This window comes from Narcine bancroftii, chromosome 14, assembly GCF_036971445.1.
Source record: "Narcine bancroftii isolate sNarBan1 chromosome 14, sNarBan1.hap1, whole genome shotgun sequence".
NCBI classification, from domain to species: domain Eukaryota; kingdom Metazoa; phylum Chordata; class Chondrichthyes; order Torpediniformes; family Narcinidae; genus Narcine; species Narcine bancroftii.
The window spans coordinates 58,409,402-58,422,689 of NC_091482.1; the positions used below are offsets into that span (position 1 = coordinate 58,409,402).

Sequence of the window (13,288 nt, forward strand, 5' to 3'; positions counted from 1 at the left end):
TTAGAATTTAAATTTACAGCAGTCTCTGTTGCCTTCATCTGCACACCTCTTCCTGCTGAGGATTGCCTCACATTGGCCAGATGCTGTAGTTTACATCATATCCTTTGACCAGCAGATAATCTATCTTCTCCGTTGAAGGCACCCTGAGCAGAGGCTCTGGAGATGGCTGTGTGAATAATGCAGCCTGCCCTACGGTGTTGGCCGAGCATTTGGAGCCACGGTGCTGGGGATTGTGATGCTGTGGTTGGTTTTCTTGTACTTGAATATAGAGGTCTTTGTGTTGGTAGCATTTCTTTGGGGGTTTGAAGTGCAGTAGGTAATCTATGTCTCAGAAGTCTGGACCATCATCACACATACATGCATGGAGTACATGCTCAGGTACATTCGAACATGTGCGTATGCAAATACATGCATGTACACATATACGTGGAATGTCAATGTAAGTTCAAGTCAAATAGTCAGATGATTACTGAGCACACTAATGTTCACTTTGCCATACAGATATTAGTTTGAAGGTGAATTTATCCTTTTAAACCAAGTGTAGTGCCATGAAAAAGTCTGTTTAATTTTATGTGACTTTTCTGCAGTGATGAAGTCTGCCATTGTATTTCTGACATTCGCACACTATGCGCCTAGTAGAGTCCCCTGCCTTGCACGTTGTGCACCTATAACTATGAACCTTTCCTGGACCCAACATCACGACGTCATGTTCCCTTCCCGTTTTGACCTGGCAACACGGGTTGCCCGCTTTAGACTGGTCCTGTACCATTACTCTCCACCTGTGACTCTACTTACCTTGGCGGATTAAAGCTGGGTAAATTTAGGACCACCCCCCCACCGAATCCACCTTCGATGTGTTCACGCAGCACTTGAAAGGAGCAAATTTCAAGTGCTGCATAAAAGGGGTAACAGTCTTAAGAACACCCAGTGACCTGGCCTCCCAATCACGTGTGGCAACAAATTTCACAGATTTACTACCCTCTGGCTGAACAAATTCCTATACATTTCTGTTCTAAGTGTACGCCCTTCAATCATGAAGCTGTACCCTCTTGTCCTAGACTCTCCCACCATGGGAACCAACCTTTCTACATAGACTCTTTCCATGCCCTTCAACATTCAAAATGTTCCAATATGATCTCCCCTCATTCTCCTAAATTCAAATGGATAAAGGTCAAGAGCTGTCAGACACTTCCCATATGATAACCCTTTCATTCCCGGAGTCATGCTGGCTACCTCCTTTGAACCTTTCCATTTATTCAAGAACTATCAGTATCCTCAACGACAAAGTCGATCAGAGACTCATTTAAGGACTCTTCTGGATTTTAATGATTGATTTTCTTTGTATTGCACAGTCAGTTTGTTTACATTTGTTATCTGTTTACAGTTCTTTTATTTGTTTACATGTTTACCTTGTGTACAGTTTAATTTTTGCATTATCAAAATGTGGGGTAATTCTGCCGTGCCCACAGGAAAAGAGATCTCAGGGCTGTATGTGAATGTCATATATGTACTCTGACAATAAATCTGAGGCCTAAACACCAGGTGACACCGATACAGAGCGGAAGGGTTGAGTCTGCCTTGTGTGATCTTCTAACCATTGAGCGGCCTCGTACATAGCTGACAAATGTGCTGATCGATATGTCTTCTGTTTCCAGGATGGAAAAGTTATCGTGTGGGATGCTTTCACCACCAACAAGGTAAGCAAGCGCACGGCATTACAAAAAAAATCAATGTGGTCATTATGTTACTCTAGTGGATTAAGCAGTTTCCAATAATGGTCCAGTTTTGGCAGAGTAATGAAGTGGCGGAGATCCACTGTTCCATTACCTAATTGTCACTAGAATGGTAGCCAGGCAACACTGGCCGACAGAAAAAGGCGGGTATGCTTGCCCACATGTGCATGAAATACATGCACCATTTACCAACATTCTCCCTCTCCCTCTCCCCCCCCCCCCCCACTTCAAAGCATCTGCAAAGAGGCACTGTGCCTTGTTCATACAAGTGTATCTTGGGGTATTGGGCAAAGAAGTAAATACAAACAAACTACATTTACATCTGGATCAGGAAAGCAACTAAAGGTGAGATTTCTCTCAGTTAACCAGAGGGCAATACCAGGCGGAAAGAAGATTTGCCCACTTGGGTGAGCATAGTGGTTAGAGCAGTGCTATTACAGGGCCCGCAACCCGAGTCTGAATCCAGCGCTGTCTGTAAGGAGTTTGCACGTTCTTCCCATGTCTGTGCTGGATTCAGACTTGGGTTGCGGGCCCTGTAATAGCACTGCTCTAACCACTATCCCCACCCAAGTGGGCAAATCTTCTTTCCGCCTGGTATTGCCCTCTGGTTAACTGAGAGAAATCTCACCTTTAGTTGCTTTCCTGATCCAGATGTAAATGTAGTTTGTTTGTATTTACTTCTTTGCCCAATACCCCAAGATACACTTGTATGAACAAGGCACAGTGCCTCTTTGCAGATGCAGATGAATTTGTGTTAATTTGAAAAGAAGCATACATTGACAAGTAACGAGCTGCAGTAGCAGTTAGCCTATCTAAGTGAGTATTAAGAAGTGAATCAGACAAATCCCGATCCAAGGAATTGTTTGAGTTGAGACGTGGATGTACATCTGGCGTCAGCCCTACAGGCACAGACCCACCACGTTGATTCACAGTGACGCTGGAGAGCAGGCTCAGAAGTTGCAGAATAATCTCTCTGTTGTTGCACTGAATCCATACAATACCTCATTAACCAGCTCTCCTCGATTGCCATGAATACACCTCAGTCTAAGTTCTAGTTTCATGCGAAGCAATTTTTTTTTCCTGTGTTCAACCACACCAAGAATACTTCTGCTCTGCAGGATTGAAGCTAATTTCTTCAACACTAGATTGTGTTGGTTAATCGCTATGTGTGCATTTACAGGAACACGCAGTGACCATGCCCTGTACCTGGGTGATGGCTTGTGCCTACGCTCCATCAGGATGTGCCATTGCATGTGGGTGAGTATGGTGGCATTGGTCATGAATCGTTATTTGTCACCTCTAACTTCCATTTCCTTTTGCAGGGAGCAGACAGTGATAAGGGCCAACAGGCCGCCTTCTGCTCCTCGATCTTGTACAGGAAGCTGTGGAAATGGGGTTGTTGAGCGTATTTAAGGCACAGATTGACAGGTATTTGAATAGTCAGGGCATCAAGGGTCACGGGGAGAAGGCTGGGGACTGGGGCTGAGTGGGAGGATGGATCAGCTCATGATGGAATGGTGGAGCAGACTCGCTGAACCATACTTCTGCTCCTGTATCTTGGGATCTTGTAAGATTTCCACCAGAAGTTTAGAAGCAAGGTCTTCCTGTGACCTTTCCCTGTCGTGCAAGTGATATCCCACCATCCCGTTCTCTTTAATTTCAACAGCTCCTCCTCACTAGCGAGCTCCTTGTCACCCAAGCAGTACACCTGGAGTCAAAGATTAGGGAAAGGTCATTTAAAAACTGTACTATTTCCTTCCTTACTTCTTTTAAAAGCCCAGGCTGCCAATGTACGCAAGAAAATTCTGTCATGTAAATGAAGCAGCAGAATAAAATAGGGAAAGTGTTTATCAAACTAGAAAGTCAGGTAGAAATGAATCACCCAGACCTATTTAAATTTAGACATACAGCACGGTAACAGACCCTTCCAGCCCACAAGCCCCTGCCACCCAATTACACTCATTAACCTACAAGCCCTGTACGTTTTGAAGGGTGGGAGGAAACTGGAGCACCCGGAGGAAGTCCGCACAGACATGGGAAGAACGTGCAAACTCTTTACAGACAGCGCTGGATTCAGACTCGGGTTGCGGGCCCTGTAATAGCACTGCTCTAACCACTATGCCCACCCAAGTGGGAAAATCTTCTTTCCACCTGGTATTGCCCTCTGGTTAACTGAGAGAAATCTCATCTTTAGTTGCTTTCCTGATCCAGATGTAAATGTAGTTTGCTTGTATTTACTTCTTTGCCCAATACCCCAAGATACACTTGTATGAACAAGCAGCTAATTGGAAAATTGTAGTGCTGTTATATAAAACATAGAACATATTGTGCCGACCTATATATTCCTACCATGAAAATACTAAATCCTTCCTACCTCATAGTCCATGTGCCTGTCTAAGAGCCTCTTAAATCCCCCTATGTTCCATCCTCCACCACCACCTCTGGCAAGGCATTCCAGGCTCCCATGACTGATGTCTCCCATAACATTTCCTCCCTTCAGTTTGTTCAGATGTCCCATGGTGTTTGCTATTCCCACCCTGGATAAAGAGGCATTGGCTGCCCGCCTTATTTATGCCTCTGAGAACCTCCCATCATTCTTCACTCCAAAGAGACAAGTCCAAGCTCTGCTCACCTTGCCTCTTATTTTCCAATCCAGCCAACATCCTGGTAAATCTCCTCTGCACCCTCTCCATAATTTCCACATCCTTCCTCTCATGAGATGACTTGAACTGAACACAAGTGTGGTCTCACCAGAGATTTGTACAGTTTCAACATGACCTCTTGCCCTCTTGAACTCAATCCCCTGACTAATGAAGTCCAGCATCCCATTGGCCTCAACTATCCAGCTTGAGAGATGAATGGATTTGACCGCAAGGTCTGACTATGAACCCTGTACTCAGCCTTCTGGTTTGACCTTCCAAAATACATCACCTCACACTTATCCAGACTGATGCACATCAGTTTGCTGTGGAAACAAACCCATCACAATGCAATCACTGATTGTCCCAGGCCTGGGAATAGATCCTTTTCTAAATATCATTTCTCCTTAATGTGCACTGCTTTTTTCTGTAATTAGTACTTCCAATGCCACACATTCTTCTTCCTTGATAAACACCCTGGCTACATTTATGTGGTGCTATGTCCGTGCCTGGGGAAAGTATGAAGCAGGCACCCAGTGAATTATTCGTTTCAAAATTAAAGATAGTGGGAAGGTTCTAATGCTGTCTTGTGCTAACTGGAATGCAGTGAATTGAATCTATGATCAGCAACAATGAGTGCAAGGTTTCTTTCTCAATTGCTTCAAAGGCAGGAGAATAGGCCTTGAAGCAGAGAGCTCCACTTGAAGAGCTAGCACTGGTCTGATGGGCTGAGTGTTCTCAGTGCTGTCATTTCTGTGCTTCCAAAGAACCTGGCAGAATGGTTTGCTCCCACCATTCAAAAACATACTGGGTGTGTAGGTCATTTTGGGTGTATTTGGGCGGCACGGGCTTGTAGGCCTGTTACTGTGCTGTATGTATATCTAAATGTCTAACCTTTTCTAAGTTGTAATTCTCAATGATTGACTGTCCTAGTGGCTTGGACAACAAATGCTCTGTGTACCCACTGACCTTCGATAAAAACGAAACCATGGCCGCCAAGAAAAAGTCTGTTGCGATGCACACAAACTATCTGTCCGCCTGCAGCTTCACTAATTCTGACATGCAGGTAAGGCACGACTTTTAATGAAAATAATACGTTTTCCAGAAGCAAAATTCTGCAAAGACCGGAATTCCAAAATAGAAACAGAAAAAAAGCTGGGAACACTCAGCAGGTGGAGAAACAACTGAAGTTTGTTGATCAGAACCATGTACTTTTCTTCCCTTCCCCCCGCCCCGCCCCCAAATCCTGATCACCTGCTAAGTATCCTTGCTTTTCCCCATTCGTTATGAAGCCCACAGAACTCCCACTTCCAGCGTTGGGGAAAAAAAGACATCGGGAAATAAAGGTGAAGGTCAAGAAAAAATGTAGTGCCGTTGAGATTCCAAATTCCATCATTTCCTTTTTGCTGATGTATAATCCAACATGATCAGAGCATCCAAGTATTTGGATATCCCTGCCCTTAGGAGACCCTTTCCACCTGTTCTCAGGGTGGTAGTTCTTTTTTTAAAAATATTTTATTTATAGATTTAAAGCCACAATAAATTCATTTATTTTACAAATATATAATTCAAATCCCAATACAGGTGATATTTAAAAAAAAGAAAATAGAAATATAGATCTACCCAGACCCTTCCCCCACCCACCCCCACATACTATCCCCCTACCGAAAAAAAGAAAGAAATACAGAAAGGGACCAAAACTCTTCATCAGGAGTTTTATGACCATAATATTTCATAATATTGTATATATAGAAGAAATAAAATATCAAAATTTCAATTAAATATTTAAACCCACCATTTGTAAATATGGGCTCCATATTTTTGAAAATTTATATTTAGTCAATTATACGTTATTTTCTCAAGTGGTATACAGCGCCAAACCTCAGCATGCCATCTTTCCCAAATTTATCTCTGACTTCCAAGATACGCACATTCTAGCTACAGCTAATGCAATTTGCACAAATTGAATCTGATAAATATTCAGTTTTAATTTAATTTAAATTCCTTTAACATCTCCTAATAGAAATGACGATGGATCCTGTGGGAATTTAATCCTGGTTATTTGTTCTAAATAAATAATCTCTTTTCAACCAAAAAGGCCTAACTTTAGGACATCGCCAAGTAGAATGCAGAAAAGTACCAACTTCTTGTTCACATAAATCCAACTAAACCTGATTCAATTTGTTTATCTTTTGAGATGTCAGATATAACTGGTGAATAAAATTATACTGAACTGGTCTGTATCTCACATTTATTGTACTTTTCATAATTTCTTTGCATATGTTGGTCATGAACACGGGTGAGAAGGTTCTTTGGAGTTCCTGTTTTAAATATGTGTTTCACTCATGAAAATCAGGCTCGACTTCCATGGTTTGTAATGAAGTAGCCTTCAAGGTTGAGACTCATTGTAGCATTTCAGAGAATCGCTTGCAGGACTTACCAAGGTCCATCCTTGATGTGTTTTCCAACCCATCTCTGTACTCTCTGTTGCATCCTGCTTCCCTGGCTTGGTGTTTTAACTAAATGTCATTGGATTGGCTTTGGTCACTGGTTTAGAGAGGAAGGAGTCCAAGGCAGATTGGCAGTCACCATGTAATCAGCTCATCCCATTCTGAAGGTCCTGCTCTCTGTCGAGCAAACTCTACACAAGCAGAACCCAAAGTCAAGACTGATCCCTTGAAGCCTTTTTTTTAAATCAATTAAACCTGTGGTGAAACCAGTATTGTCCATATTCATTATGTGTAAATTACTTGACCTTTCCTCTCACTGGCTGGCTTGTGACTCCTCCCCTTTCTTCCCCATAAAGGCTGTCATAACACAAGCCTGCCCCCAGTTTGAGTCTGGATTAGCATAAGTGACCAACACAGGGATGTTGTCCATCTCTTGTAAATAAAAGCCTTCAGTTCCGGCAACTTCAGTTTTTGTGCATCCAAACCATCTTGTCATTTGTCAGTCTTATCTTTCACTTAGTAAGCAGTTTATTTGTCCTTGAAAGTTCTGTATCGTATCAAAAGTGGTCCCCCCCCCCCCCCCCCCGAGAAAGGCTGTCTTTAATTTCCTTTTTGCTAAGAGGAGGCATGATTATTGTAGTGGTTACCACACTGTTACAGCGCCAGCGACCCAGATTCAAATCTGCCACTGTCTGTCCTCCCAGTCTCTGCATGGGTTTCCTCCGGGTGTTCCGCTTTGCTCCCACCCTTTAAATAAATATATGGGGTTTGAAAGCCAATTGAGTGGGCTGGAAGGGCCTGTTACTGCGCTGTTTGTCTAAATTTAAAAGTACGTGAAGGATAAGGGCCTGACCTTGGCCAGAACTTCCTCCATATCTCGGATTACACCCCGGCTCAATAATCTCTGAAGCTTAAATTTTCAAACTATGAGAGAAAACATGAGAAAGGCGTCTTTCATTTGAGTTATGCCAGTGTGCTCTGGAACTTACTTCTGGTTTCCTGAAATTGGAACTTCTCAAGCACCTACACACCTTTGTGGATTTCATATGTAGTATCAGGTTGACTTAGAGGTTAGTGCAACGCCTTTGTATCGTCAGCAGTCGGGGCTAGGGTTCAAATCCCATGCTGTCTGTAAGGGGTTTGTACCTTCTCCCCGTGTCTACCTGAGTTTTCCCTAGGGGCTCCAGTTTCCTCCCGCCATTCAAAAATGTACTGGGGATGTAGGTCAATCGGGTGTAAATGGGAGGCTTGGGCTTTTGGGCCAAAATGGCCTGTTACCATGCTATATGTATGAAGTGGGGCTGCGGGAGTCACAGGTCACTTTTGTGCGAGATCGTTTAATCAGGATATTTTACCAGCACGAAGCACAGGGTTCTACCTGAAGGAATAAGCTTGGTGCACCTGGCGTACATCAGGACCTCGATCGATTCACTCTTGCCATTGTGGAGCAAGGGGAAGACACTGGCTGAGTTATGGATTTTGATTGGATACAGAGATAAGCTTGTGAAAAGCGGGCAGGGATATGTTGGTCCAGAAGGATTTGAGCAGGCTCAATCTGGAGAGGATTGGACCAGGATTGAGTTTTTAGCAAGTTTAGTATGAATAATGGGTGATGAAATTCTGGTCACTTTGTCATGGACATTTCAGCAAGTTGTATCAGTTTAGCCACAATTACAGATACTAATTTCCCCATCCATTACCACACAAAGCACTCCATTGTCGCTAAAGCCCAGATCGTGGTCATTTAGCCTATAAAAATGAAGGTAACTGTGACGAGACTAATCAGTGGGGAATTGTATAGGGAAAAATTCTAGTTATGTGAATGACCTTTTAATAAATCTTACAACTTAATTACTCATATCAAGTTACTTTCCTCAAAGTATTAGTTCCCACTTTTACTTAAAAGGGGTACTGTGGCGGCTCACCACAAGGCAGGTGAACCGGCCCCGCTTGTAAGCCACGCGGCGGGGCAGCTGGCCAAAATGGCGCCATCGGGGGTTTCCCTTCCTTCCAGCGTGGGGCTCAGAAACTCACAGTGGGGGACCACGTGACGCCCAGGTGGACGTCAACACCCTCCAGCACGGTTCTCAGCCAGGTCCGGGCTGGGAGTATAAGTGCAGCCCAGCAGCCTGCAATAAGCGAGTCTGCTCACTGAGCTCAACCCGTCTGGTTGCGGGTGTTATTGCAGGAGCAATGTAGCCGCCGCTACAATTGGTGACCCTGACCTGTTCAAATGTCTTTGAACCCATCATGAGCGAGCCTGGGATCAACGCTATGGCCGTAAAACTGCCTGAATTCTGGGTTCAGGAGCCGGAGACCTGATTCGGCCACGCGGAGGCCCAGTTTCACCTCTGCCAGATTCCGTCCAACACGACCAAATTCTACCATGTGGTCACTGCCCTGGACCAGGCCACCACCAGACACGTGCTGCACCTTGTTCAGCACCCACCCGCCGAGGACAAACACGAGACCATCAAGCGAGTGCTTACAGGGTCCCTCGGACTATCCAGACACCAGCGTGCCGCTCGGGTGCTGCACCTCGACGCCCTGGGAAACAGCTCCCCGATGGAACTGATGGACGAGATGCTCGCGCTCATGGGTGAGCACACCAACTGCCCACTATTCAAGCACATCTTCCTTGAACGTATACCCGGGGACATCCGCCCGCTGCTGGTACAGGAGAGCTTCACCGACCCGAGGAAGGTCACCCAGAAGGCCCAAGAGCTTTGGCTCGCATGATTCTCGGAAGGCTCAGTGGTCCAGCAGGTCACGAGGCATGGGCACGACCACCCCAAGCCCGCCCCTAGTGCTGCGGTGGAGTACCCAGCCCCTGCAGGGGCCCCCAAGAGCATAACCAAGGCCACAACATCCGCTTCAGGCCTCTGCTTCTACCACCAGTGCTGGGGAGCCAAGGCTTGGAAGTGTCGTCAGCCCTGCTCGTTCCAGGGAAACAACCAGGCGACCACTGTTAATGGCTGCGCCGGCTAGCCAAGGACACAGCCTTCTCTACCTGCGGGACTCACTCAGTGGCTGGCGATTCCTCATTGACACTGGAGCCCAGATCAGCCATGGCCATCGAATCCAGGAACCGACCTTGTGGACCTCCCCTCCGTGCGGTCAACGCAACGGCAATCCGGACATATGGAGACAAGACAGTGCACTTCCAGATCGGCCAACGGAATTTTGTGTGGAGGTTCACCGTCTTGTCCTGACTGCCATCCTGGGTGCAGACTTCCTCCTTGCACACGGGCTTCTGGTGGACATTCGAGGTAGGCGCCTGGTGGATGCCCGTACCTTCCAGGCTGTTCACCTCAACACCTCCCACTCAGAGCAACTACAGATGGCCACGATCAGCACGCCCAGAGACGAGTTCCAGCGGATCCTGGACGAGTTCCCAACACTCCTCAAGCCACAGTTCTCAGCTGCCTCGCCACACCATGGGGTGTTCCACCACATCCCCACCCAGGGCCCGCCGGTTCATGCCAAGGCATGCTGGCTCCTGTCTGACAAGCTCCAGGTAGCAAAGGAGGAGTTTTCGCACCTGTTGGAGCTGGGGATCATTCAGCGGTCCGACAGCCCGTGGGCCTCGCTGCTCCACCTGGTCCCGAAAGTCTCCGGTGGCTGGCGTCCCTGCGGAGACTATCAACGGCTCAACGAGGCAACCGTTCCTGACCGTTACCCCATCCCTCACATCCAGGACTTTACGGCCAACTGGCACAATGCGAGGGTCTTCTCCAAGGTTGACCTGGTGCGCGGATATCACCAGATCCCGATGCACCCTGAGGATTATAAAATATTCAGACCCAGGTCTCCTTCCAGGAGGATTTAATTATTTTTCTGCAATTTGCTTTTGCTCCTCCTTTTGAATCCACACAGCCTTCCTCGTGACACATTCATAACTGTGCCTGTTCTTACAGTTATAAATTGATGGCTATGAAGTCAGTTGCCAAGGCAGCCGGTAAAATTGTTAGGTGTATCCGAAGACCTCCTGATGTGAATCAGTGTGGCACAGGGAGAGGTTGATTTCATCACTGTTGAGGGTTTTAGAAAATCATTCTTGGTGAGTTATTATCTGCCCAATTCGCTGCAAGATGTTGAAATGTTAAATACTTTAATCTAAAATTATGTGCCATATTTTGTCAAAAAAATAATTATGATTATTGTGGATCTATAATCCTAAGCCTGCATAAGCAGGTTGTCTTCACTGATGACTGTAGAAAAGAGATAAATACATTTGTGATTTTCTACAATAGAGGTTGCCCGTGATGCTGTCTCTAGTAAATGAAAATCAAATGTAGTGGTCTCAGAGAAACTCCAGGGAAGTGGTTAGGTTTCATGTAACTTGATCTTTAACAAGTACCATATGTAATAGTTGAATTTTGTGGACCAATTTTTAGGGTAAAATTTCTGGGGTTGACTATTAGACAGATACTACTTTTGACCACAGTTAAGTACCTGTGTGGTTTGGAGCATCGAGAGCTCAGATGGCCAGGACCGGGTGTTAAATCCGCGTTCAGGGTGTTGGGGTAGGCAGGCGGCCAGCTGGGACCAGGTGGTAGGTCTGCGTTTGAGGTGGGCGGGCGGCATGGGCCTAGGTGAGAGTTCATGAATGGAATGTTGGGAGCTCTGATGGGAAGGCGGCTGGGGCCAGGGTGAACTCCCCGGTTGGGGCGTCAGGAGCTCTGGTGGGTGGTAGGTCTGCGTTCAGGGTGTCGGGAGCTTGGATGTGTGGGTGGTCGGGGCCTAGGAGAGAGTTTGCGGTTGGGGCATCAGGAGCTCCTATGGGTGGGTGGCTGGAGCCTAGGTGAGAGTCTGCGGTCGAGGTGTCGGGAGCTCCGGTGGGCAGGCAGCTGGGCCAAAAATAGGGGGGAGGGTTGACCTTTACATGATATCTACTCTTCTCCATGGATTGTCATGTATTGGAGAAGCTTGTGTGGTCCTGAGATCCCGAGAGCAATGCCGTCTGGAACAGTGCTCCAGGGAAATGATTAGGGTTCGTGTATCTTGATCCATGGTGGTAAGGTCAAAGGTGAGGTCCCTGACAAAGAACAATCCCACCAAGATCTCAACGGTGGAACAGGTGGACGAAGTTACTTCAAACTCAACGGCTGTGAAGGCAGACGAAGGCTCTAACAAACCCATCAGCTTCATTCGTTGTGGTTTCCATGCCATTGGAATTAGTTGGTTGATTTGTGATGTATCATGTGCTTCTTGTTAAGTACATGTTAAACAAATACATGCACAAACGTCTTCACTCTCTGGAAAATGGAATGGAGTCCATCATTCTCGACCTTGAAGGATAGCTACGACCGACTGACGGTATTGACTTTTACATGAGTATATACAGTATTCTGTATATTTCTGCTCATTTCAAATGTTTTTATTTTAAAACAGGAAGGATAGGAAGCCCAACTGAAGAAAATATCAGAGTTGGTTAACATTTATCAAGGAATGACAGGACAGAAAAGTGTCCTCTGCTGTACTTGTGAACTGTGAAGCATGTATGCATTCCACTCCGGTTCTGAAATTTAGTACCATTCTGAATTTTGTAAGTTACATACATTTCTCAAATTTTGTATGTTCAGTGCATGTAACCAAAGATTAACTTATACCTCAATAATGTGGTAATATTTTGGATAAAGCAGATTTTCTATTGGTTAGAATTTGATTCCAATTGCTTAAGAATTCATAAGGATTCTTGTGCCTGTTGTGCGGAGCCCTACAGTCTGGCAGAAACTGTTGCTTTTGTTCCTCAGGGGACGTGGAGTTCTTGCAGGATCATTCAGCTGAATCCACTATGGATAAGTACTTTATCATAAAGAAACTTGCTTACCAGGAAAAGTCACTTGGAGATCGCTGGCAGTTGGGGACTGTATGGTACTGATGGGCCTAGATCTTCTTGGATTTAAATTCATGTACAACCCAATGAGTTTCTTCTGTCTACTGGCTGTGGAGGATGGATATAAAATGAGCTCAGGTCAGCAGTGCAGTTCCTCAGCGTGAAATTGTTACACCACCTCCTTTGATTTAACTGTTGCACAGTTTGAGCAGGCGGTGGATGAAATTGCCTCACTAGATGGCACATGTGCACAGGAAATGGTAAAAAGCATCTCGAACATGAAGCAGATGCATTTTTATGGAACCCTGGGGATATTCCAAGTGCATCATTCTTGTTTGGGGTGGTGTCACTGACGAGAAACTGCTTGTAGACTATTCTCTAGAGAGGAAAATGCCTCCCTTGGACACCCACGCTATGCTAGTTCCTTTAATTATCGGCATGGTTGGCATAGCGGTTAGAGCAATGCTGTTGCTGCGCCAGCGATCAGGACCAGGGTTCGAATCCCATGCTCTCTTTAAGGAGTTTGTGTGTTCTCCCCGTGTCTGTGGGTTTTCCCCAGGGGCTCTAGTGTTCTTCCACCATTCGAAATGAATCGGGGATTGAGGTTAATTGGGTATAATTGGGCGG

General features: G+C 45.7%; 2 protein-coding genes across 19 annotated transcripts in view; one reads left to right on the forward strand and one right to left on the reverse strand.

Annotated features, from left to right (window-relative positions):
* The window catches only part of LOC138749186 (uncharacterized), a 159,432-nt gene that overhangs the window by 116,424 nt on the left and 29,720 nt on the right, over window positions 1-13,288 (reverse strand). For 10 of the 17 annotated variants that reach the window (XR_011348470.1, XR_011348469.1, XM_069910233.1 and 7 more), the window contains one exon: window positions 12,656-12,769. The exons of 5 other annotated variants lie outside the window; for them this stretch is intronic. The gene's annotated coding sequence lies outside the window, so the exon portion shown is untranslated. Of the gene's footprint in view, window positions 1-2,678; window positions 3,442-12,655; window positions 12,770-13,288 lie in introns of those variants that run through there. 2 more of the 17 variants (XM_069910239.1, XM_069910241.1) reach the window with 2 other exon arrangements.
* The window catches only part of gnb5b (guanine nucleotide binding protein (G protein), beta 5b), a 57,011-nt gene that overhangs the window by 19,415 nt on the left and 24,308 nt on the right, over window positions 1-13,288 (forward strand). For both annotated transcript variants that reach the window (XM_069910227.1, XM_069910228.1), the window contains exons 3-5: window positions 1,656-1,697; window positions 2,914-2,990; window positions 5,306-5,438. In XM_069910227.1, coding sequence (XP_069766328.1) covers window positions 1,656-1,697; window positions 2,914-2,990; window positions 5,306-5,438 — 252 coding nt within the window. The remainder of the gene's footprint in view (window positions 1-1,655; window positions 1,698-2,913; window positions 2,991-5,305; window positions 5,439-13,288) is intronic.